This window comes from Oncorhynchus tshawytscha, linkage group LG23 (genome assembly GCF_018296145.1).
Source record: "Oncorhynchus tshawytscha isolate Ot180627B linkage group LG23, Otsh_v2.0, whole genome shotgun sequence".
Classification (NCBI taxonomy): domain Eukaryota; kingdom Metazoa; phylum Chordata; class Actinopteri; order Salmoniformes; family Salmonidae; genus Oncorhynchus; species Oncorhynchus tshawytscha.
This window is the reverse complement of record NC_056451.1, coordinates 11,613,090-11,640,571: the sequence shown is the minus strand read 5'-3', so window position 1 is coordinate 11,640,571 and position 27,482 is coordinate 11,613,090. Positions and strand designations below refer to the sequence as shown.

General features: G+C 43.7%; 1 protein-coding gene across 1 annotated transcript; it reads right to left on the bottom strand.

Annotated features, from left to right (window-relative positions):
• Positions 1 to 1,218: 1,218 nt before the first annotated feature.
• On the bottom strand, positions 1,219 to 21,008 carry LOC112222982 (nuclear receptor subfamily 2 group F member 5). Its single transcript, XM_024385864.2, has 4 exons — positions 19,907 to 21,008; positions 6,089 to 6,369; positions 5,447 to 5,693; positions 1,219 to 3,309 (listed from the first exon to the last, which is right to left on the bottom strand). Exons 1-4 carry the CDS (start codon positions 20,271 to 20,273, stop codon positions 2,993 to 2,995), a joined length of 1,212 nt encoding a protein of 403 aa, XP_024241632.1. The 5' UTR covers positions 20,274 to 21,008; the 3' UTR covers positions 1,219 to 2,992.
• Positions 21,009 to 27,482: the final 6,474 nt, after the last annotated feature.

Here is a 27,482-nt window from a genome sequence, read left to right as displayed (position 1 = left end):
TACACACACACACACACACACACACACACACACACACACACACACACACACACACACACACCTTTGGGCCACATGTGTTTTTTATATTCATACCAAGGGAGGGAAAAAAAAGTGTGCTTCCAAAATGGGGGTTGAGGGGTCATGGTGTTTGGCCAGGAGTGACAGCTCTGAAATGAAGGCATAAGTCACTCTCCTACTCACCACACGCACCATTCTGGGATAGTGTGAGAGGGGAGGGGAACAGAACAAGGCTATGAAGGGTAGGGGACTGTGGAGGGAGAAGGCTGTAAGGCAGTTGGTGGGAGGGAGGTGGGGTGTAAAGGGCACAAGGTTACAGTGTGGGGTAGTAGTGTGTGATGGGAGGAGTGGGCGGGGGGAGAATGACTGAATATAAAGCATGTCTTTAGGGAGGCAGAGGACCTGTGAGCTCTTCTCTCTTACCTTTATCAGGCTGACACAGAGCTGCCACTACGAGTGAAGGACCACAGATGTTGTTTACACATACAGTACCCACCCACCAAGCCACTCACACACACACACACACACACATACACACACACACACACATACACACACACACACACACACACACACACACACACACACACACACACACACACACACACACACACACACACACCTTGAACTGAAGGGTCAAAGACCATGTGTGCACTTTCTCTTGATTCTCTCTCTTTTTCTCTCTATTTTTCTCCCTGACTCAAACACACACATACATCATTAAGTGAGAGGTCAGAGTGTTTGTTTACACTCTATCTCTCACACGAACAGCAGGGGAGTATCAACATTTGGGCTGCACCCTGCCGTGAGCGTTGGGGAGTCCCCCACTTTGTTTCTCACTGATTGGTTAAGACTATTGATTTGTTTCATGCCTCTGTACCCCATCATATCCAAACAACTTGAGATAAACACACTGTCCACACTGAGTGACTACTACTCACGGCCAATGGACTGCACTACATGGAATTACCCATATGACTTGAGCTATCTGTCATAAGCTTGGTCTAAAATGGCCACTTGAATTCATATTGACTTTGTGTATCACCTGATTTCAGCCTGTTCTTTGGTAAAAAGATAATTTAGTTGTATTATGTTGTAGTCATAATGACAGAATATAGAGTAGGATGTTAGAGTAGGATGTTAGCTGGTTCGCATAGGTCTTACAAGTGGTTGAGATCATAGCAACACAAGACAGAGAAATAACTGTGAACAACGTATGTTTATTTCAATTAATGGATCCATAATTTCCAAACAAAAATAGAGAGAAAAAAACATACTCTTATAGAAATATTCTGTGAGCTAATTCATCAACAGACAGTCCTGCTCTCCAAGGTCCCAATGGCTTTCAAATCCCAATAATTGTTGCTGATACCACAGTGCCACGTTAAAAAACAGACTGGTCGTCCAACAATCAGTGTTGCCTTACAGCCGTCATCAATTGATGGTAACTCAAACACATAATAATATCTATGCTACATCACAGTAGATGACCATTGTAACTTTAATGGAGGTTTGGAGGTTAGTGATGCAATGTCCTAGTATGCTGCTTGAATGACAATTGAATTGAGGTGGTCTCTACCCTACATGACAATGACATGTGGAGGACATATTGCCTGTCATAACAGGTAACTTCAGATTATGGCACAGTCATAAAATAAATGCTCAGTGACAAAATCTTGTTCTAAGGCAAGTACAACTAGAGTTTTCAAATGCGTATTGATCCAGGCTCCGTAACAATTTACATTTTTCACAAAAACATCAAATGTGATTGTGACATGAAACTAACTGGCATTAACTGGCATGTGTTATGTCATTTCTATGACAGCATTATGTAGATGTTATGAAGGGATACTTGTATGATATTCCGCTTTGAAACAGTGGCAGAAGTACACTGACCATTACCAGTTAGTGGACCTGTAGTTTTGACCTCAAAATGGCAGCTGAGGAAGAATCTACCAGTGCTGTGTTTATGATGGGAGTAGGTCGAGTGTGGGTTCTGGATAGTTTCACATTGCAAGTGCCTATTTTATTTTTTTTATTTGCAACTTCCCACACCCACTGACATCAAATTATAGACAAAACAAAAGGTATTTTTGTCACCACTACCACAAAGACAATCCAAACAATTAATATCCATGTTCCACTTTGATACAGGCTGTTGATAGGTGTTTTGCCCTGGGTGAGGCGTGATTCTCTGTTTCCTAGTGGCATGTTGGTCCTGTCCTGTCTGTCCTGTCTCCCCATCCTGAACCTGAGCTAGTCTCAACATACCCCTTAACGTGGATGTCTATGAGTCAATGACATACATATGGACACAATCATGAATTTCTCTCATTATAAACAGTGCTAATACACACACACACGCACAATAAATGTCTTCTGAAAATTCCAAGGAAATTTGGCATTCATTTTTTAATGGCTTCTGGTTTATTAAAAAATAATTGGTTGATGAAGAACCTTTGGCCTGGCTCTCTCGGTCAAGCATTTCTATCGGCAAAGGCCTTGCTCTAAATCGCCAGACAGTGGAGATTCTTGGACACGCCTCCTTTAGATGCAAGCACAGTACCAACAATAGAATGACTGAGTCGCCAGTAGCCGCAACCGCTTCGAGTCCAAGACTGACAAAATTGCCTTTAACGTCGTGAGTCCTACAGAGCTGCAGGAGAACGGCGCAAAAACCCTTCTGCCAGCCGGCCCGTCTAGTGCCACCTCACAAACGTGGCGTTGGCGAAGTAGGAGGGGCCATGGCAGCCACCAAGTCTCTCTATTGGCTGTGGTCCCCTGGAGAAGAGGCGTGTGAATGGCTGGATTGGTGAATGGGGGAGGGGTGTGGTGAGATAGTCAGGTGGTCGGTCTGCTTTTTGCTGGAACGGTGGTGGTCTTCCAGGGGATGGATGGAGGAGATAAACAGAGGGATTGAGGGATGGTCGATGAAGGCTGGATGAAGAGCTGAATACGCAGCGACTCGTCTTCCTCAGGGCCCGTTCTCGTTGTAGTGGAGGGAGATGGGGCGGTCGCGCTGCACGGGCATGTAGGGCCAGTTGTAGCTGGAGCCGGAGAGGAGCATGTCGCGCAGCAGCGTCTCGATGGGCGTCTTGCCCACCAGGCGCACAAAGAAGAGTTGCTCGATGACAGGCGAGGAGACGATGCGGAGGGAGGGCAGCCGCAGGAGCAGGCGGCCAAAGCGGTTGGGCTGGCTGGGGTACTGGTTCCTCACATACTCCTCCAGGGCACACTGGGACTTCTCCTGGATGCTCTCCACGTGGGCCACATCCGACAGGCCCATGGCATCTGAGAAGGGGAGGAGAAGATTAGGCGTTGATGAGTTTCTGGTTCATTATGGTTTTGATAAGTTGACCTAACACTGAATTGCAATGTGAAATTGTGTCCAGCTACGTACATACATTAGAGCTGAAATGTCAGTATCCTTATGTAAATATGTCATTCAATGTAGTGGAATACAATTCCATTTGCCTTCATTTGTGGGTCGAGGTTTTGTCCATGCTCTCACACCTTCCCTAGCACCAGTCCCTGGTGTGAGCCTCACACCTCCCCTAGCACCAGTCCCTGGTGTGAGTCTCACACCTCCCCTAGCACCAGTCCCTGGTGTGAGTCTCACACCTCCCCTAGCAGCAGTCCCCGGTGTGAGTCTCACACCTTCCCTAGCACCAGTCCCTGGTGTGAGTCTCACACCTTCCCTAGCACCAGTCCCTGGTGTGAGTCTCACACCTCCCCTAGCACCAGTCCCTGGTGTGAGTCTCACACCACACAGAGAGTGTGTTGACTGTGTGTGATACTTTTCACACCCTTCGAGCTCGGTGGTTATGGGGTCAGAGGTGGGTGAACTCAAAACAAAGTCCCATTTAGTGTACTGCACGGTGCTGTGCTGTACTGCACGGTACCGTACTGCACATTCAGTACTTCTGTGCCCGTGTTTCTGTCCCCAGTATGAACCTTGTTTAAAGGCTGCATCGAACAGTGAGGGTAATTTTCTCCCAAGTGCTTTGCAGCAGAAGCACTGGGACAGGATCTTTTACCCACCACCCAGCACGCTAGTCCCTTTGTCACAGTACCCTTTAATCGGCCCCCTGCGCAATCTTGGTCCTGCTGAGCTTCAGTTTCGCATAACAAAAGATTAATATGCCTCATATTTTTGTCACATAGGGCCCCCCCAGGGGGAGTATAACTGCAAATTCTGACACATTTCCCACTTTGAGGGCAGGTGTGTAGTTTTTTAGCTATCTGCCATTTTAGGGTCTGTGTGAGGCATCAGTGGCTGAGAAAGCAAGGGCTGTCTGTGTGACTGAACCCTCGCATGCAACTCCGACACCTCCGCAGCATCCTTTACAGGCACCACTTCCCTTTGTCTGGCTCCCTGAGCACACACAGCCACACTCTGGGGATGAAGATGGCGGCAGTGGTAAGATGGCCGCTCTTTGATTCGGGGTGATGGAACTGGGATATAGGGTGGAATGTCTGTGGGCGGAGGTGAGAAGGGGTATTGAGAGTTTGTCTGTCCTTGTTAGCTCATGCAGGCAGGTCTCAATGGGGGGGCCTGGTCAACGACTGGTCTGTCTATCTCATTGTGTGTACGTGCATGTGTGTTGGCTGGAGTTGTGGGACGGATCACATGGATGCTCAGGGCTACAGGGGTTATGTAGGTCAGGGCCTGGGCTGTGGCGAATCCCTCTTGTCGCTGCAACCCACCATGAATAATTCAAGCACAGTGGTGGGGGCAGGGGTGAGAGGGCTGGGGTTTGGAGAGGAGGAAAGGGGAGGGGCTGCCTGACTGGTTTCAATAATAGATGGAAGCGTGAAGGAGAGGAGGGTGATGAAATAAATGAGGAGAGCGAAGGGGTTCTTCAGCCATCCAAATGGAAGACTGCGGGCATAGTTATTCTGACAAGCTGTGTGATGGAGACAAGGAAAAGGGCGATCAACAGGAAACAAAAAGCAAGACCTCAGAGTTGGGTTCTCTCACACTCATACCCCCTGGGTCATAAACAATGAATCCTAAACACATCTCAATCCCAGATCTGACAGCATTCTGAGTGGCGTAGAAAAAACATAACTTTCTACTGTGCCTCATACAGTGGCAAAAGTGGTGTATCAAAGCAATAAGCAAACTATTGTTTTTATATTGCTATTTCACCAATATCTACGCTTCTTTATCTCATAAGTTGTCTATCCATGATAATATTTGTATGGTATCCATACATTATTGATACATTGTTTACAAAGGCATTGTTAACCACTTGATTGTTAACCACATGCTGTATTGCAGACTCTATACGTCTACTAACTTATCTGGAGTGACCACTATTAGCTATATGTGTAGTTCCGCACAAAATACGACACAAACTATCCTACAGATAGACATAAACAAAGACATATAGAAACAGAAACCACTAAAGTCAACGCCACTCACCAGAAGTGAAGAGCACGATGGATTTGAGGCAGGAGTACTCAGCCGTGTCCACCTGCAGAACCTTCAGTTTCTCCACCTGCTCCTGGAACACCCGGATGTGGTCCATGAACGCCACCACGCGCTCCGCAGACATGGGCGATGCGTGCAGGCCAGCCGCCGCCAGCAGGGGCGCCACGTGCAGCGGCATGGAGCACTGGGCCGCGTTCAGCACAAACAGCTCACTCCATGACATGCGTAGGAGCGCCACCTAGGGCACGGGAGGAATGATGGTAGAATTGGTTAGTTCAGAGTAGACAGAGGGTGGTTCTGGGAAAAAGGGATAAACAGTGTTTATCTTCCTTATGCAGATGATTGAGTATGGCAAGTGTTAGTGATATGCTCCAACTTAAAGGCTGCTGAACCCACAATTGAACCTTTACATGATGTACCAAATGCAGACAGACATATTTGTTCAGGGCAATATCTGTGTGCATCTACAGCTCATCCATAAGGGACTCCCCAAATAAAGTGACCACACCACATCTCTATAAGCATTCATAATTTCTATTTTCTAGTCAGGCATGACAAAAGATTATAGTCAGGCATAAAAAAAGATTTAGTCAGGCATAGTTTCTAGTCAGGAATCAGCGTGGTCGTCCTCACCTGGTCCATGAGCTGAAGATCAGGGAAGAAGGGGATGTTCTTGGCCCACTCCACAGCGCTGAAGAGCAGCCGTGCGGCCAGCTCGCAGATGTTCTCGATGCCCATCAGGTTGTTTCCCTGCATGCACTGGGACCCGTAGCGGGATGTGGGGTAGGGCTCGGCGCGCAGCAGCAGAGAGATGAATCCTGATAGGTAGGGCTGCCCATTGTAAGGGTCGCTGCCATTGGTCAGGTACTGACCCGGGCTAGACTGGGAGTTGGACATGCGGCCTCTCTGGACAGCTGAGGGAGAGAGAGAAAGAAAGGGTTAAGAGAATAAGGAGATATGGCATTTGAATTTTATGAGCAAAATACATTTGCCCTCTTTTGACATTTCATAAGCGAATACACAAGTGCTAGAAGCGAATTGTTCGGCGTGGTGCAGGTACAGTAGGAGCTAACTTGGTTAGACTACTGCACCTTTCGTTCATTCATGTGGTTGCACCCTATGAGATTTTATTTCAATCCAGGCTGGCACAGTTACAGTAACATTTAGGACCTGAAGCTTCTCTGTCATCATGTCGTCATTACTGCATCCAGCACTAACCGGCTTGATTTAGTAGGCTGCAATTACCACCGTGTCATAAAGCACCATCTAGAGGCACTCAGACGAGTCTGCTCTTTCTCAATGGGAATATATAGGGCCAAATCACACTGGGGCTAGCAGCTAAAAGACATGTCATGGCGGGTGCCTGGGGAGAGGAGGAAGGAGGGTGGAGGTTGGAGGTGGGGGGCGCAAAGTGTGGAGAAACGGGGGGTAATTTCTGCGGCTCTAAATGTGTCGGCACTCTGTCTCCTGACCGGCAGACACCGGTGCCGTGCATCAGTGAGTAATGGCAACCAGCAGCCAGTAAAGACTCTACGGTTCTTCACACCTCTGCCCCCCCTCCCCCACTGCCAAATGGTTCAGCCGAAGAGGAAGAGGGCACGCAGAGGCTAAGCACACATCCCCACCCCCGCCGAACTATGATGTGGCGGCTCAAAGCCCATTTGGAAAACACCTGTTCAGTCATCCCCGCTGTCTGACTAATAACTCCATCTACAGTTACAGAACGAGGGAGAGGGAAGGGAAGGGAAGGGAAGGGAAGGGAAGGGAAGGGAAGGGAAGGGAAGGGAAGGGAAGGGAAGGGAAGGGAAGGGAAGGGAAGGGGAAGGGAAGGGAAGGGAAGGGAAGGGAAGGGAAGGGAAGGGAAGGGAAGGGAAAGAGAGGTGATGAGGGAAGGCAGAGGTAGTGACAGAATGAGTGATAGAAAAGGTTAACAGAGAGAGGAGCAAAAGAAAAGAGTGTAGGAGAGAGGGGCGAGAGAGAGAGAGAGAGAGAGAGAGAGAGAGAAGGAGGGCTAGGGTTTGGAAAATACTTTGAAACTCAGCATCACCTGTCCTTCAACACAATAGCTGTGAAAATTGAATACACTACAGTGTATCAAAGAGGACAGGTCAAATCACTCAAGAACACAGTAAGTCAATAGATTCGTCCAAAGAATTTCAAGACTGTTGACTGATTAGAAAAACGTTTGAGTTTGTGACCAAAAAATATTGGTCTCCCTTGAGCTCAAGCAACTTCTGTCCCAGGGAAAGAATGTTGTCTCATTTTGCAAACAACAACATAGCGTACAGAGACAGCATTGAACAATGGGCCATACCATGTCACTCACAAAAAAAAAAACTCCTGGTCGTACTCAAACCTGAACTTTTTTCTAGAGCACTGTTGTCCTTCATTAGAGGTTAGTATGTTATAACTATCTGAATTTAAAAAAGATGTATCAATACATCATAATGATTAATGCCATAATCCACCAGACACCAAATCCACCACTTCCACTTGTCTTCTGAAAGGCCTCTTTGAGGAGGTTGTGTGTGAATGCATGAGTCGAAATGACGCATCAAAAGCATCTCTATGTGAATGAGCAAGGGAAATGAATGAGACAGGGAGAGAAGGGCATAGACAGGGTAAAAGGGAAAGGGAGAAAGACAGTGAGTGGCTGAGAGAGAGAGAGAGAGAGAGAGAGAGAGAGAGAGAGAGAGAGAGAGAGAGAGAGAGAGAGAGAGAGAGAGAGAGAGAGAGAGAGAGAGAGAGAGAGAGATGTAGGGACAGATTTGAATGCCTGCCATAATCGATTTCTAATTGGTCAGCGGTGGCCTAGTGTGGTTGGAAAGACTGGCAAACAGTGGGACCAAACAACTAAAGAGCCTAAAACCCCAAACAGAAAGACCATGGCAATACATCGAACCTCATGGTACATAAATAAGGCAGAGGGGAGAAAAGGGCACGTAACAGGTATCATGGGCGATTTCAGCTGTGACTTTAAAAAAACACCACCACAGCGAGTCACAGAGAGTGTGTGGCGGTGGAGTTAAGCACGCCTCATCTTACCACGGCTGTCCTTATTTGGCCTTTAGTCACTGCTAGAAGTACAAGACAGTTGAGCAAACTATTGTAGATAAATACAATTAAGGACTATCTGCTACTGTAAAAGGTCATAGTCAGGGGCTATGTACTAGAAGCATGACAGATTTGGCACAGCCTCATTGTCAACTGAGATTAGTGGTATAATGGTTTTCATGTAGTCCCTTAAAAGTCTGCTAACAAAAAAACACAACATACTGTAACATTCAAAACACAGATACACACAACAATAGTTTTTTTGTTTGATATACAGTAAAGCAGTGTGTATTGTGTAAGCCCGCTCAGAGAGGAGTGTCTGATGAGTGTGACATGACATTCATGTGTTATTCCTGTGCTTCTCACAAATTCCTTTAGTTTGGGTTAAACTCTGAACTCTGGGTTCACTGCTCTCACTCTGCACGCAAGGGTAACAGTGAAGAACCAACCCCCGGGCAAAACGTCAAACCATTTACCCATAGTCAAATACAAATACACAGAGGAAAGCGGGGCAAGGCTGTGAGAAAGATGTGGAGAGAAAGAGAGGAAGAAAGGGTGAGAAGAAAGGAGAGAAAAAAAAGAGGTTGAGAAAGAAGATGACGGTGAGTGTAAGAGGAGAGAATTGAGAAATGGTTCCCAAACTGTGGGGCGCAGCCCCGAGGGATCGGAAAGGGAGGACGTGGGGTCCCCCCAACAAAAATAAATAAATTACGGAACTCAGTCCGGCTTTAAACATACTCTTGAAAGTTGTAATAGTAGAATGCACAAGGTGCAATTTGGAAATTGGGTAGTGCATCATCAGTTCCTCTTGACATGTTAGTCATTGCAGACCTTAGAGACCTATACATATCACATGAATACACATTAGACATGACAAAATGTGTAGAATTGCAGGATTTTTTTTATTTTACCTTTATTTAACTAGGCAAGTCAGTTAAGAACAAATTCTTATTTTCAATGACAGCGGGTTAACTGCCTGTTCAGGGGCAGAACGACATATTTGTACCATGTCAGCTCAGGGGGTTGAACTTGCAAACTTCCGGTTACTAGTCCAACAATATAACCACTATGCTACCCTGCCGCCCCCGAAATAAGCTTTCAACATACAAAATTATCTCCACCAACAAGAGGGTTTGTGTCATGAACAGTGCTTGTGCCCATAGAAAGAGACGTGGCGTGTGCGCGTGGGGGTGGGGGGGGGGGGGGCACGGGATATTCCTCAATGCTGGAAAGGGGGGCCATAGTAAAAAAGTTTGGGAACCCTTGAAAGAGACAATGGGATCGAGGAAGAGGGAGGGAAACAGAGTGAAGTATGACATTGTATGGAAAGGGAGAGGCAACGGGTAAAGAGACAGGGAAAAAGAGTGATTCAGACAGACGGGGATGGAGAGAGCTCCCGATGAGGACGCTCAAAAGCTCAATTAGCTGCAAACGTAGCCCCTTTAATATCCACCCAGTCACGTTGGCGCTGCTTTGACGAAGCAGATGTGAATTCATAACAGAAATGCACCCTTGCACGAAGGACTGGTCTGGTTTTCTATCTATTCGATCACACAAAAAAGCTATGCTACACAAGCGACTCAATCATTTTCATTGCACTGAGTTAAAACTCAATGGCTGTTTATCAAGGAAATTGGTGTAGAGTCACCTGGACTCAGAAACAATACTTCAAAATGTAACAATGGACATGGATAATGCTAGACAATGTACTTACTATGTAAAAGCTAGCCTTTCATATTATAGCAATAGGCTAACCTGGCTATTGTACAGACAAGAGAGAAAATTAGAGACTCAACAAAGAAATATGACAATATGACAAGCAATGTATTGTGAACTGGAGTTTATTCACCTTGAGGTGTCAAAGGAAGCCCATCTCTGCAGAGTGAGCTCTATTCCTCCACACACATCCCCCCCCTCCTCTAAAATATTCAATGCTAGCCGTGGGGATATCAGAATGGGAAACGACTAGTGCCTCAGCTCAATGGTCTCTTCGTGGCCTATCACTTCAATGGAGGCTGCTTTCTGGCAGTGAATAATGGCAAGGCCTCTGTCAATATGGAAGCCATGGTGCTGGAACCTCACCGACAGCTTGGACTGGGGAGAGTGAATTAGCCTATTAGCTTTACGTAAAGAGACCTATTCTAACATGTCAATAAACTATGACAGTATTGTAATAGGGAAATGTTTTGGCGGGCCAGAGTTTAGGGGGCAAACTAGTTTTGGTTTTTGATTGCCTGCTCATACAAACTGGACAATGTGTATGGGTTTGTCAATAAAGGCAGTCAGTTAGCGAGCCGTGGTACTTACTCAATAGAGTCAACCTCACATTTGGACCTTGAACATGTCCATTATTAATGTTTAGTTTCTGGTTCCCGTTGACCTACAGTATATCTGTCTCTGTGTTTGGTTGGTGTGAACCAAGGTTCACCAACTGTAGCAATCCTATGTATGAGTAACTGAATATCAATATACAGGACTCTCCCTGTGTTATTTACCATTGTGGGACACACACTAGGAGTCACAATTGAGATAATCTGTCTTTGAATGTTCTGTCTATGAACAGTCGTAACTATGTACTTACTATGAACAATCTAAAGCAGGGGTCTCCAGCAGGTCGATAGCGAGCTACCAGTAGCTCGCAGCCCACCTTTGAGTAAATCGCCAAACAATTCTGAAAGTACATGCAATTTTCACGTGTTCCACGGCAAACTGTCATAAACAAATCTCAAAAGTATCAGACACCACAAGCTCCCAGCTACTATTTATTGATATTATTACACCCCTAGTTGGTCACTACTGGCTTAAAAAGCCAAACCTAACACTATCGGCCAATTAATGTCCAGCAATATTGCTCCTGTCTGTCTGTGTGGTGCGTGCGTTTGTCACTCCGTGTGTAGCCAGCTGATGTGATAACTGTCTTGTGGGTTGACAGAAATACTTTCCCCCAATCAAATCAAATCAAACATTATTTGCCACATGCGCAAGAATACAACAAGTGTAGACTTTACCGTGTAATGCTTACTTACAAGCCCTTAACCAACAGTGCAATTCAAGAAGAAGAATATATTTACCAAGAAGGCTAAAATAAAAAGTAATAATAAAAAGTAACACAATAAGAATAACAATAACGAGGCTATATACAGGGGCACCGGTACCGAGTCAGGGTGCGGGGGTACAGGCTAGTTGAGGTAATCTGTACATGTAGGTGGGGGAGAAGTGACTGTACATAGGTAACAGACAAACAGCGAGTAGCAGCAGTGTACAAGGGGGAGGGAGATGTCAATGTAAATTGTCCGGTGGTGATTTGAATGACTTGTTCAGCAGTCTAATGGCTTGGGGGTAGAAGCTGTTAAGGAGCCTTTTGGTCCTAGACTTGGCACTCCGGTATCGCTTGCCGTGCGGTAGCAGAGAAAACAGTCTATAACTTGGGTGACTGGAGTCTCTGACAATTTTATGGGCTTTTCTCTGACACCGCCTATTATATAGGTCCTGGATGGCAGGAAGCTTGGCCCGACTGATGTACTGGGCTGTTTGCACTACCCTCTGTAGTGCCATACGGTCAGATGCCGAGCAGTTGCCATAACAGGAGGTGATGCAACCGGTCAGAATGCTCTCGATGGTGCAGCTGTAGAACCTTTTGAGGATCTGGGGGCCCATGCCAAATCTTTTCAGTCTCCTGAGGGGGGATACATTTTTTGTTGTGCCCTCTTCACGACTGTCTTGGTATGTTTGGACCATGATAGTTCGTTGGTGATGTGGACACCAAGGAACTTGAAACTCTTGGCCCACTCCACTACAGCCCCGTCAAAGTTAATGGGGGCCTGTTCGGCCCGCCTTTTCCTGTAGTCCACAATCAGCTACTTTGTCTTGCTCACATTGAGGGAGAGGTTGTTGTCCTGGCACCACACTGCCAGTTCTCTGACCTCCTCCCTATAGGCCGTCTCATCATTGTCTGTGATCAGGCCTACCACTGTTGTGTCGTCAGCAAACTTAATGATAGTGTTGGAGTTGTGTTTGGCCAAGCAGTCGTGGGTGAAAAGGGAATACAGGAGGGAACTAAGTACACACCCCTGAGGGGCCCCAGTGTTAAGGATCAGCGTGCCAGACGTGTTGTTACCTACTCTTACCACTTGGGGAGGCCCGTCAGGAAGTCCAGGATCCAGTTGCCGAGGGAGGTGTTTAGTCCCAGAGTCCTTAGCTTAGTGGTGAGCTTCGTGGGCACTATGGTGTTGAATGCTGAGCTGTAGTTGATGAACAGCATTCTCACACAGGTGTTCCTTTTGTCCAGGTGAGAAAGGGCAGTGTGGAGTGCGCTTAAGATTGCGTCATCTGTGGATCTGTTGGGGTGGTATGCGAATTAGAGTGGGTCTAGGGTGTCCGGGAGGATGCTGTTGATGTGAGCCATGACCAGCCTTTCAAAGCACTTCATGGCTACCAACGTGAGTGCCTCGGGGCGGTAATCATTTAGGCAGGTTATCTTCGCTTCCTTGGGCACAGGGACTATGGTGGTCTGCTTGAAACATGTAGGTATTACAGACTTTGTCAGGGAGAGGTTGAAAATGTAATTGAAGACACTTGTTAGTTAGTCCGCGCATGCTTTGAGTACAGGTCCTGGTAATCCGTCTGGCCCAGTGGCTTTGTGAACATTGACCTGTTTAAAGGTTTTGTTCACATTGGCTACCGGCAGAGTTATTCACATTTATCCAGAACAGCTGGTGCTCTCGTGCATGCTTCAGTGTTGCTTGACTCGATGCGAGCATAAAAGGCATTTAGCTCATCTGGTAGGCTCGCGTCATTGGGCAACTTGCGTCTGAGTTTCCCTTTGTAGTCCGTAATAGTTTTCCAGCCCTGCTACATCCGACGAGCATCAGAGCCGGTGTAGTAGGATTCAATCTTAATCCTGTATTGACGCTTTACTTGTTTGATGGTTCGTCTGAGGGCATAGCGGGATTTCTTATAAGCGTCCGGATTAGTCTCCCACTCCACAAAAGCGTCATCTCTAGCCTTTAGCTCGATACAGATGTTGCTTGTAATCCATGGCTTCTGGTTGGGAAACAGTTGAAGTCGGAAGTTTACATACACTTAGGTTGGAGTCATTAAAACTCCATTAAAACTTTTTCAACCACTCCACAAATTTCTTGTTAACAAACTATAGTTTTGGCAAGTCGGTTAGGACATCTACTTTGTGTCCCAACAATTGTTTACAGACAGATTAATTCACTTACAATTCACAGTATCACAATTCCATTGGGTCAGAAGTTTACATACACTAAATTGACTGTGCCTTTAAACAGCTTGGAAAATTCAAGAAGATTATGTCATGGCTTTAGAAGCTTCTGATTTTTTGAGTCAATTGGAAGTGTACCTGTGGATGTATTTCAAGGCCTACCTTCCCACCTTCAAAGTGCCTCTTTGCTTGACATCATGGGAAAATCAAAAGAAATCAGCCAAAACCTCAATTTCCAAATGCCTGAAGGTATCACGTTCATCTGTATAAACAATAGTACGCAAGTATAAACACCCTGGGACCACACAGCCGTCATACCACTCAGGAAGGAGACGCATTCTGTCTCCTAGAGATGGACGTACTTTGGTGCGAAAAGTGCAAATCAATCCCAGAACAACAGCAAAGGACCTTGTAAAGATGCTGGAGGAAACTGGTATATGAGTATCTATATACACAGTAAAACGAGTCCTATATCGACATAACCTGAAAGGCCACCCAGCAAGAAAGAAGCCACTGCTCCAAAACCGCCATAAAAAAGCCAGACTATGTTTTACAACTGCACATGGGGACAAAGATGGTACTTTTTGGAGAAATGTCCTCTGTTCTGATGAAACAAAAATAGAACTGTTTGGCCATAACGACCGTTATTTTTTAGGAAAAATGGGTGGTCTAGGATTTTTTTCCCCCCTGGTTGCACCTGACATGCTGGTAAAAATTTGGTTAAAATTATTTAAGTTTGCCTGCATTAAAGTCCCCGGCCACTAGGAGCGCCGCTTCTGGGTGAGCATTTTCTTATTTTCTTATGGCCTTATAGAGTACGTTGAGAGCGGTCTTTGTGCCAGCTTCGCTTTGAGGTGGTAAATAGATGGCTACAAAAAAATACAGATGAGAACTTTATTGGTAGATAGTGTGGTCAACAGCTTATCATAAGGTACTCTACCTCAGGCGAGCAATACCTTGGGACTTTTTTAATATTAGACATTGCACACCAGCTGTTATTGACAAAAAGACACACACCCCCACCCCTCGTCTTACCAGAGGTAGCGTCTCTGTTGTGCCGGTACATGGAAAATCCTGCCAGCTCTATATTGTCCGTTTTACTTCGCTCAGCCTGCGTCCCTTTTTCCGGCGTCTTTTCTTCACGCAAAAGGCGTGGGTCTGGGCCTGTTCCAGTGAAATCAGGCTATCCTTCTCGTCGGACTCGTTAAAGTAAAATGTTTATTTCAGTCCGCGGTGAGTAATCGCTTTTCTGATGTCCAGAAGATATTTTCGGTCATAAGAGACAGTAGCAGCAACATTATGTTCACAATAAGTAAAAACATAAGTACACAAAACAACAACAAAAATTACAAAATTGCACAATTGGTTTTGAGAATGTAAAACGTCAGCCATGTTCTTCAGCGCCACCTTCATACAATCCTTCTCAATTAAATGTTAACTGCAAAGTAGGCATACCTGGCAGAAGTATATCATGAGTAAGTATATCATTTGTATCTATTATTTGATAACTTTGCCAATAAATGAGCATTTGCAGTACAGAACCATCACTGGACCAGCACATTCGACGGCACAATCCTCACTTGCTAGATGTGCAATTAAAGGGGAATTACACAAAAAAAGGAATTAGTTAGTTTTATTCCAAACTTTTAAAAATGGGTATTCTGATTTGATTTAAGCTTTCACATGAAATCAGAACATCCAATTTTGTTGTTTCTCTATGAATAATTGCAATTTTGAGAGTGAGAAAACTGAAAAAATAAAATCAGGCGGGAAAATATAAAATAGAATTTGGAAGAAAAATTCTATAGGACCCCCCTTGTTTATTAACCATTATTTTACCAGGTATATTGACAGAAAACATAGCTAGAAAAAAATAAGTAGCTCGCGACACGTTTCATTTTTTAAAAGTAGCTCCCATGCTAGAAAAGGTTGGAGACTTCTGATCTAGAGTGTGTACTCTAATGGATAGTGTGCCTGCCCATGCCAATATCTGGGTGCATGTTACCATGTGAGTTCGTATCTGTGATCATGTCACTATGTGTGGTAGCTGGTAGGGAATGTATTGTATGCATGAGAAGGCTGTTAGTTGTGAATGTCAAATTGCCTATGTGTCAAGTATACAGTGTGTTCTTCAAACGTGTGAATTTGACAAACATCACAGTCTATATTGGTCTTTTTTGGTCTCACTTAGGTCAGAGGAGCACATATGGAACATTCAGACAGCAGAACATGATATGCACTTCACTCCCAACTAGCCCAAGGAACTGTCAGCCAGTTGCACAGGTTCACTGTCTCTCTCTTCCTCACTCCCTCCTCATCCCTTAAACCAGTGTTCTACTCTAAGCAGGAATGTCATTGAAAAACATGGAGTAGAGATGCCAGAGGTGCCAAACAGGTAGAGCAGCAAAGAGGTAAATATGACCTTTTACATGACTATTTAGTATAAATCAACCTTTAACACAAGATATTAGATATGTATGTGGGCTGAAATAGAGTGACCTCTCAGTCAAGTTACATACTAAGGGTCACCCTAAAGATCAGCTGGACTGTCCAAATAACGCTCCAGAATTAGCCACGTACAACACCAGCGAATGTGAAACTTGTCTTAAATAATGCAGATGTGTGTGTGGTATATTTTGGAGCCAGTTACTGCATGGATTGGATCAATTACTCACTCACTTTTTGTACCTTACTAAAAAGTTGCCATGTTTAACAGAATTTCACCACTAGGGAGTGGTGCATTTTTGGAGAGGGAGGGGAGATGTGGGGCACCGACTTGGTCAACAAGAAAGGCCCACGTAACCACAAACATAACCTGTCAGGTTTGTTTTTATAAGCTTTGTTGCTGATATTCTGCTCTATTTGTTTATTTTCACTGGTAGAGGCCTCCTACACCATCAATACATTACTTTTAACAATGTTACCAAGTAGAAGGGCGTGGGTAAAATCACTGGGGAAGCCCAAAAAAAATCCATATTACAACCTATGTGTTGTGACAATTGCGTTGTTTGCTCTATAACCTATAATCTGTCCAGTGAAGTCCCCAATCATTTTGCATGTAACAAACAGTTACATGACCTACAGCATGGTCAAGCAAGTTAATGTTACTGACATTTTTGGACTACTAAACAACTATTGATTTAGAACCCCGGAGAGTTATCTCAAGTCGCAAAGAAAACAGGAGCTACTTCCACTATTCCAGCACCATTTCAACTTCAACATTTCTACATCATCAATCACCTATGCTTAGTCTAATACAGTGACAACTAAAAGATACCAAAAACAATTCAGTCCAATCATCATAAGCTAAATATGATGTGGCTGTCCATGGTTCCAATTCTGTGTGTGTGTGTGCACGTGTGCAAGTAGAAAAAACATGTTGATTCAGCCTACTTGTCGAGAAAGGCCAATGCCATCCTCCTCTCTTTCAAGTTGACAAAACAGTCTATCACTCTGTCATACAGTACATGCTTTTTTGTATTGTTGTCCTGGGCTACCTGGCTAAAATGTTTGTGTGACAAAACTGCACATTTTAGAGTGGCCTTTTATTGTCCCCTGCACAAGGTGCACCTGTGTCATGCTGTTTAATCAGCTTCTTGATTGATGTCAAACCTGTCAGGTGGATGGATTATCTTGGCAAAGGAGGATTTGCTCATTAACAGGGATGTAAACAAATTTGTGCCATTTTGTTTGAGAAATAAGTTTTTTGTGCGTGTGGAACATTTCTGGGATCTTTTATTTCAGCTCATGAAACATGGGACCAACACTTTATATTTTTGTTCAGTATATCTTTTTTCTTGGTCAATGTTTTTGGGACGTCTGGCTTCCCACTGGTTACCAATCCATGTGTCGAGAATAGCGTGATATTTAGATGATTATTTTGTGCATGGCTTGCATAACACAAGTAGGCAATAACCTGTAGTGCTTTCTTTATATTTGGGAAAATGAAAGAAGATATTTCTGATGACTTTTAAAGACGTGACAGTCCTCTGCTTTAACCCAAGAGCAAACACTCATTTTTGAATAACTATTACAAAGTTAATTATTGATAGTTTCAACAATCAATTTGAGATTATTTCAAATCCATATTTTGGGCAGGAATGTACATTTGTGTATTTCCAAAATGTTCCAAAATTCACAGGGATTATAACTCAGAAAGCCCAATAGCCTTCTCTCATCAGCCGACCCAGGTGCATTATGTAGAAGAAACATGACTTATGTATGACCTCTGAGGAAGACGAAAAGAAGCTTTGGGGGTGTAGTCTTAATGCTTTCTCGCTGCTACCAGTAAGTTTTTTTTATGTGATTGCAATGCTGAATTTAAATGTGCGCAATTGGTGCTTCTAGTATTAATTTTCCCCACCATTAGTCTACCTCTGAACATTTCAGGGCAAATGGTTAGCAGGACATTATCTTAGGCCCTATTGCCGAGTTAGAAACATATATGTAGACTATTTCACACCAAATAATGCCTCTAATATTTTGGTTATTATAATCTGACTAAAAAGTTAATTTGTTTTTCTTTTGGTGTTTGAAAATTGTTGGTAGGTCTAAAGAAAACAATTAAATATGTTGTATTTACTACCTGACACAGGTTGCCGTTTAAAAGCATTGTTGTAGTACAACACAAGTCTGCATAACATTTCAATTATAATGATTGATTGAATGTCAATTAGAAAAGGCCTGCATTCACCACGTCGTCATCTTCAATTTAAAATCAACACTTTTAATATTTTAAAGAAGTGCAATATTTTAAAATTGTCCTCAAATGCACTGACACTTACGAAGACACGTCTCTAGGCCTATAATCCACGATGAGGATGAGTCTGTTTTGCGTGTGATTGACCTGTACCAATTTAATCAACACTTGAAAGAATTTAGATTTTTTTAAATCGTGTTTATGCTGAATAATAATCTAGACCATATAATAGTAACATAGCAAAACAGTAGTTAATATATAATGTAGCCAAATAATGGTCTGATAACATATTGAGTGTGTTTATGTAGATGAAAGGTCAACAGACTGCGGTGCGTCAGGATACTTCCTCGGGTTCATTCAATCAGAAAGGGCCATGGCCGACAATTTACCCTGCAGTGCTTTACATGAACTATGTACAGCGTACACACTAGCACACTAACGAGATCCATTGGAGGATAATTCTAGGCGACAGAACGGGTATTTCCACCTAAAATGCATTGTATAGTTCATTATGACAGAGGCTACTGTATTCAAGACCTCGTTTGTAATAGGCCTGCCTGCTAGATACACTCACACACTGGAAGTTAAACACAGCGTGCTTCATGCACAGAGCGCGCGTCTTCTGTTGACTACAGTTTGTGTCACTATTTGCACTGTTTATGGTCATATCATAGGAACCTTTTGGAGTGTCCACAACAGCTTGCTTGGCCAGGTTTATCAATAATTACAGTATATAATTTGCGATAAAATCTATTCCAATAAGCTAACAAGGTTGACTCCAGAGTAGGCTACACTGCACAGCGATGCATGTATTTATGTTTATAGAAATGTATTGTTGGTGGATAACGCATAAAACACAGAGTACAACGACGTCCAGCATGGAGACACGCATGTGCAAAGCTTTTGTGAGGATTTCGAGTGTCTGGTTCGCGTGTTATAATTTACACAGCTCGTCTGATTGAACATGACGCAGCAAGGTCCTAGCTGACTGATTAAAAGTGAAACGCAGTACTTTGCGAACACGTCGCCACTGTTCATCTTTCGCACTAATTGACAAGTTCTTAAACATGCACAATACAATACATGTAGCGGGCCCTCTTGTAAACGAATAGGGTGTCGGGGAGCAAACACCAGAATTAATGGGGAGACAAAGGGAGCCCTTTTCCGAGGGGAGAAAAATAATTGCATACCATGGATTGAATAGGAAATACAAGGGTAGACGATCTGAAACAACAAGCATTGCGTTACAGCAGACTACGGATGCCTTTTAGGAGAACTATGACTGATAGAAGCAGGAAATATATAAGACACGGATATCTATCGTTAAAGCGCTAACGTTATATGGTTTCAACTTTACGCACCGATATTCGTGACACCAAACGTCCGCCAAAACCAATTTGAACATTTTATTAGTTTACACTACATTTACATAAAGGCTACAGTCTTCAACGAATCTAAAATCCTGTCTTACCTTCTCTTCTCATACCGACTTTGAGGCACTTCTTCAGTCGGCAGTACTGGCACTGGTTCCGATGATGTTGGTCGATGGGACAGTCCCGGTTCCCCCGACATGTGTAACTGAGGTTCCGTCGCACCGAACGTTTGAAGAAGCTTTTACAGCCCTCGCATGTGAATTGACCGTAATGCTTGCCACTGGACTTATCCCCGCACACCATGCAGTCCACGTTGGGGATCTTGTCCCCGGAAAGTGCATCGTTCCCCGGGGTGGAACCAGAGGGGGTTCCCGGTGTCCCGCCAGGCTCCTGACTGCAAATCTGTAGCTGGGACCCGGGATCCGCAGAAATGTTCTCTTGCCACTGGTTTACTACCATTGCCATGCTATCCTAAAACACTTTGGTTAAACAACAGATACAAGTCCAACTCCGTAGCGCGGGGAGGAGATAAGAATCCGTTCTGACGTCTTGGGAAAACAAGGCAGGGCGAAAAGGCGCTTCCCACTTCCTCCAAAAAGTATTTAATATATTCTCAAATAGATGTTCTTAATTCGTTAATCAAATGTCCCTGTCGTAAACGTATCGTCTGTAAACTTCTATAAAAGTTTACGAAGACAGCACGGTATCAACATGACTATTTCGCCTTTCGCCTTTTGCCTACTGCCAGTGTTCTCCTCTCGGGAGAAATCCATAAACACGCTCTCTCAAAAACTTCGTGTTTTTGAAAAGTCGACCAACAGCATGTACAGAATGGAGAAGTGGTCGTTAAAGTGTCATGTTCATGAATATCGACTGCCTCGAATCTTATTCTGCTTAATAATCGAACTGAACTAAATCAAAATCTTCTCTCAATCACAAAAGAACAATACTGACCATAGTTCTACGCAATTATGTGATCGAAGTTGTCTTGTGAACTCATACGGACGTGCAATACCAAAAGAAAAGTTGCTTTCGTTCCTCTAATGTTGTGCGCCACGATGAGGACTGAATAGAAATGACGACAAACCATGGATGGAGTGCTCTGTGGTAGATGCAGTATATTTACAAGCAGATATCTTTGCCAATCATGTACTTCACCCGTCGGCAGCCTGTCCCATCTCTGAGAATCATAGTTAAAATTTGGTGAAAGTGACACTAAACAGACGTGCTTGTAGCCCCCCCACACACACCACCACCACCATATAAGGCCAAAACTACCATATAAGGCATGACCCCTCCTCTCGTTGAGAACGGTTTTACGCATGAACGGGCAGATTCAATTGGCAAGAGGAGAATAAAAGAAGTAAGGCACTCTCCAATTGGGCAGCCGCGGATTAGCTATACAGTATGTTCTGGTTGATAGAGTGGCTGTGGTATTCCTGTATAGCAGAGTGTAGCTGTATACACAAATCAATGTAGACATAGATCTTTTTTTATATTTTTTTATATAATAACACAAAACTGTTAGGCCTCACTCAAAGGGAAAAATGTCTTTATCAAAGTAATAGGCTTATGTCAAATACGTCCCCAAACATCAGTCTTTATAAACTTTTCCACTCTACTTTAGCTTTTATTTTCATTGTTTATTTGATGTCTATTGAACTCAATCATCCCCACCATAATTTACTTTTCTAAAAATGTTTTAATTACTTTTATATCCTACTGATAACGCAATGCACTCTTTCTGAATGTTTAATGTTACGCCCACGTTCTGAATGCTATACAGTTTTCACAGTAAGATTATCGATTGTGCCAAACCAAGGTGACAAACTTCTCACCAAGAGACACATATGGAGTGTTAATTTTGTCAGTTTGTTGTGCAGTCAAACTTGCCATCTGGATATCAATGCACAAAAGGCCATAGCAGTAATGAACGATGGCTACAGTGTTTTTCTCTAATGGGGTTTTCAAGTTGAAAACAGTAGGGACCTAATTATTTTTCCAGACAGGTCCTGATCTGTCATAGTAATAAGACCATTGTAGATGACAGCAGCAGAATCCCATGTGAAGACGAATTTGATACCTAGGCCTGGGCCTCGGGACATTAATAGTAGTATATGTAACAGCCATTTGTTAGTGACTTGAACATAGGCATATAGCTTACATTCGATATTGACTAACTCAAATACAAATTCATATTTTCTAACTCCGGTCTGAAATGTCAGAAGTTGATAACAGCATTTAAGCCTAACAACTTTGACAACATCAACAATGTATGTTTTATCGCAAGAGATCTGTGAGAGATTTCCCCCCCAGACGTGTCAAAGCATGCAGAGGGAAAGACTCCCTACATGTCCCCAACCCGTGTGCGCCAAAAGTTAACTTTCATAAGGTCAATAAATTGTGGCAAATAGAAATGCCATTAACCCGCTATAACTATTCTGACGTGAACTCATTTAACCTGTGCCATTTAGAAAGCATATTCTATTTAGCCTTCATGCTGTTTGAACAGTTTTACCAGAACAGACCGAACAGCGTACTTTTTCAATAATGAGGATAACTAATCTTTAAAATATCTTAATTACAATGTCATTAGCCAACCTATTGCCGGTGCAGGTTGGTTTGAAAACCATGCGTAAAACCAAATATTCAGTAGGCCTATAAACGGAATACAGACTGGGTTATTCACATTCACAGAAATAAGCAATGCGAACGGAAAAACTTTATTAACGTTGAAGTGATTTCCCCAAAGGAAAAAAAGCGCGAAGAGGACAGGACCCCACTTAGCTTTTAGCCAGGTTGAGTGCAGTGCTTCAAGTGCCCCGGGCGAAAAAGTTGGCCTCGCGCTCGGCATAATTGTTGTCACATGTAACCTTACCTGTCTTCCAATTAGCCCCTTGACTCGCTATTAGAGCATTCCACTGGCTATAGGCCAGTGACCAAGGGCAATTTTTGGTTTGGGGGCCTAATAATTAGGGTGTAATTCTATACATTGAAGGCTTATGAGGAAGGCTGGATGAGTTATCAAGTAAATGTAATTGAGCAAAGCAACATTTAATGATGTTCAACCCAAAATTGTTATTTAAAAAAATAATGCACATTATATGTACTCCTCTTCCATTCTTCAACATAAGTAGATGGACCCTTACTAGTTGTATATTATTTTTTCATTGACTTAAGTGAACTGTTGAAATTTGGAACTAGTGAAATTGGATCAGTTTCCATGGCAGATTAATTAGAAGGCATAAGAACGATCCATGAAATTCTAATTGTATTTATTTGTCACATGGTTCGTGTACAATAGGTGTATAGTAACAGTGAAATGCTTACTTGTGAGTCCATTTCTATAAATGCAGAGTTAAAGATAAGGATATCAAATAAAACAGAAATACTGACAGGAGGAAAAAATTGCACAGTAAATAACGAATACCAATGAGTAAAAATGACATGGCTATATACAATGAGTACCAGTACCGAGTCGATGTGTAGTGGTACGAGGTAATTGAGGTAACTATGGACATATAGGCAGGGATAAAGTGACTAGGATACAGGATATATAATAGACAGTGGCAGCAGCTTAAGTAAAAAAGTGTATAGGCTGTGTGTGTGTGTGTGTGTGTGTGTGTGTGGGTGTATGTAGTGTGCATGTGTGTGTGTTGGTGTGTCAGCGTAAGTATGTGTGAGTGTGTGGGTAGAGTCAAGTGGGTGTGCATAGCCAGTTCAAGAGAGTCATTGCAAAAAGGGTCAATGCAGGTAAAGCTGTGCCACCTATAAAGAGACCTGATTTTATGGACCTTGATAATTACTTATTAAGACAATAACATTAATATGACAATAACATTTTGGATTGTATTTCTAAACATATATTAGGGTTATATTTGTAGTTATTTAGCTGTAACTTGATGATTGAAATTGATATTACAGCTCATACCAACCTAACCCATGTCAAACTAGTTAGTTATAAATGAATGAACCAATACCTTTGCATTTTTAAGTGATAGACTACCACAACAACTGGCGGTCTGGGTTTAAGGGGTAAGAGGGTTGGGGGGGTAAACATGGCCGCATAGGACTGCCTAGCAAATGCAAAGGCAACAGGTTTACTGGGTAATTTATGAAGGCTCTGACAACGTCAGATGCCCACAGTGCAATGCTTCTTCTGGCTATGCTAAATATGACCCATTTCAGAAAGGTGTCCATAAACTGATCAGGTATGTGAGCTGAGTGTGGGGCGAAAATAGAAGCGGGACCTGAATGACCTGTTGGACAGGGCCTCGCTAAGGCCCTTAGAGAGACAAGAAGTGGTGTTTGGACTCTCTATGTACTGTGGGGAGAACAAGTATTTGATACACTGCCGATTTTGCAGGTTTTCCTACTTACAAAGCATGTAGAGGTCTGTCATTTTTATCATAGGAACACTTCAACTGTGAGAGACTGAATCTAAAAATAAAAAAAATCCAGAAAATCACATTGTATGATTTTTAAGTAATTCATTGGCATTTTATTGCATGACATAAGTATTTGATCACCTACCAACCAGTAAGAATTCCGGCTCTCACAGACCTGTTAGTTTTTCTTTAAGAAGCCCTCCAAGAACTAGGCTAGCACAGAGACAGACATAAATGAAAATCCAAGGAAATGTGCGTTTGTTTGTGTGTGCGTCAAAGAGAATGTGTGAGCATGTTTACTTTTTATAGTGGTCTGAGCCGACAGTTTTTAGGCCTTGCTGTTTCCTTAGGCCGATTGGGGTTGATTAAGAGGTTAACCATGGAGAAGCAAGGCGTCTTTAAGGGAGATTTATTTGTTCCTGCGATCGACCCCTTAGGGGTTGCTTCCCTCACCCCAGTGTCCTTACGATTTATTTAGTTATTTGTTTATATGTTGGAAGGGGTCACTCATTTCCCCACTCCATTTTCCCCGTTTGTCCATCCCAAGCTCATTCCTCATACTTTTTTTGTTGTTGCAGTGGTTATGAAGTTGTTGCCATTTTGCTGAGCAAGCTATGTTATGACATGAATGAAGTCCCTGCTAAGTCTCATGACCTTTATAAAACCAGTAAGACACTCCCTAAAATGTGTATTTTTGTTATCAGTTCAACTTTGACACTTGGATAAATGACTGTGTTTGTTTTACAGCATTCACTGCTTATTTCAATTCAGTACCACCTTATGGTTTTCAGTTTCCTATTTAATTTATTCCAACATTAATTACCTTTTTACATTTTTAACAAACACGCTCACTAACTTCCTGTACATTTGTCCAAAGAAGAAGCTATGACATATTATCAAGCTTGTTATAGTTATATAGATAAGGAGTGAATAGTTCTAAAACAATCTATTATAATTAAGTTATTCTAACTACTGATATTAGGACTTGGATTGGAAAAACTACACATAAAAAATTCTAAACACATGGACACTTTCTCCCAAAAGTCTTAAACATTTTCAACTGACTATCTTTCGAACACACACACTTACTCACACCTATTGTGTAGGGTCCGGCCACAACCTAGAGTCAGTGGGCCTTTTCCAGGGGGGCTATACAGGGAATGCTATGTGCTAGCATGACCTGACATGTCTCTGAAGCTGGAGGGGGTCTCGACCTCTGAACTCAGGCTCCAGAACTAGGAAGATGAAAAAAAGGGACTGGGTGGGAGGGTTGCTCCTAAACAAGGGCTTCTGTTTCGACCACTCCAGGAATGTCAGTTCCATAAAAAGATGCAGAGAGAGAGAGAGAGAGAGAGAGAGAGAGAGAGAGAGAGAGAGAGAGAGGCTGAATCACAAATCAGTGTCCCAAAGCTGAGGGAGTTAAAACTATTGAGGGTGTAGGGGCTAATTCGACCCTCCAATAACCACATCAACCGAGCCAGCTATGCTGCCAGACCCCGCACTTTGCCCATAGTCCTATATACTTATTCACCAAAAAAAGGATACCCTATCACACATCCACACTATTTATGATGCCATCAAATTGTCCACAGTTTAAGAAGTTGTTAGTTTATGTAACAAACAAATAATAAGCAGAACTCTTGTGAAATATCAAGTGCATTTCAGATCTTCAGTAGTGTGTTACTGTCTCCTCTATACCGTCTATTGGCTGTGCCACCTGAGGACCATGCAAGTGTGTGACTACCTAAATCCATACATAAGACTGTATAAGGAGGCAGCCTTGTGTCCTGTAATGTTTGCAGCCATTTCTACTCTGAACTGCGGTCATGTGATCGGTCAATAAATTAACCCCTGGCCCCTGCAGAGGGAAGGGACTTGCTAGCCTGTGCGCACTAGGCTAGCCGGAACAGTTCTGACCTCGCATGGCTGGGGCCAAGTCAGGAGATAACCTTGTGTGACACTGTTTTCCATTGAAACAACCATGAAGAAGACAGACATCTGGAGAAGAACACCCAGCACCGCCTCGCAAGCTTCCTAATGCATTCCCAGTGGAACCTGGCTAACACAGGCCTGCCAACCGTACGTCTCCTGGAAGCGGCTAGCGTTTTAGCCAAATGTCGTCTTTGTGCTCTTGTGGAGATAAGAATGCCAAAAACAGGAAATGAGGCAGCATACGAGCACAATGCGGGAAAGATTGGGGATCCTGATGCCGTTTTTTTATTATTCATCTCCAATAACTCCTGCATGAGATGAATTATCTTCTTGTGTAAGGAGGTTTGTCTGTGTGGGCGATGATTTAGTCTTTTCAATCTAGTCTGTCTAGACGTCATGCTTTTCGACCACATGCTGTTAGATTTACCTCATCAGGCCGTATAGATTATTTTGTGATCATGATTCACCAATGGCCATGTCAAGGGCCACCCAGACTTCTGACTGATCCCAGACCTGCTCTAGTGTCTGATTGCATTAGATGTCCACCATGTGACGTCCTTATGATGGAATCTCTACTAGCCAGGCTACAACCCATGGTCCAATCTCTAGGCACAAAATACAAGAACCACCAGCAAATGTTTGGAGAAATCCTCTGTTCTCGGTAACAAACATATGGAGAGTACTCCTCTGTTCTTAGTAACGAAACATTAGGCCAGCAGGCCAGGTCACTCCAGCCATCTCTGCGTAGTTAACGTGTGCAGGGGTGGAAAAAGGCCAAATTCCCTCCCCACTGTTAAAATCTCAGATGGTGGTCTTTAACACATTCTCCCTCTCTCCCTCTCCCTCTCCCTCTCTCCCTCTCTCCCAATAAAAATTTCTGACCAACAGTTGACCTTTCGCCTTGGCCCCCTCCGTTTCCTCCTCCTCCTCTCCTTCCATTCCCTTCTTCTTTCCCTCTAACCTCCACCACTGAGGCTCCACTGCCGGCCAATAGGGACCAGCAGCTGTGGAGAGGTGGGGAGGGAGGAATGGTGGTGGGGGGGGCAAGTGTGGGGGGGTTGAGTTCACGAGGGTCATGGCACTGGTAAAGTCATCGCTGGGGCTCCGATGCGGGGCATCACTTCCCCCTTCAAAGGCAGCATGGTGACGTCCTTGGCCCCCGCCCCCTTTGCCCCCGCTGTTCCTGAGCTCTCAGAGTCGAGACAGCCGAGGGTTAATAAAGTGATACCAGGTGTTGGCCAGAGAGGCTTTTTTCTTCTTCTCTTTTTTGTTTAACTCCGCCACCAAACTGCCCCCCCTCCCCCCCAGGAGGGTGGCCACGTATGTCAACATGAAAACACCCCTCAGGTAGCAG

Coding starts and splice junctions, on each gene's coding strand:
- LOC112222982 (XM_024385864.2), bottom strand. CDS start 20,273: ATGGCAATGGTAGTAAACCAGTGGCAAGAGAACATTTCTGCGGATCCC. Junction 6,370..19,906: donor AGTCGGTATGAGAAGAGAAG/GTAAGACAGGAT, acceptor TCTCTCCCTCAG/CTGTCCAGAGAGGCCGCATG. Junction 5,694..6,088: donor ATCTTCAGCTCATGGACCAG/GTGAGGACGACC, acceptor CCCGTGCCCTAG/GTGGCGCTCCTACGCATGTC.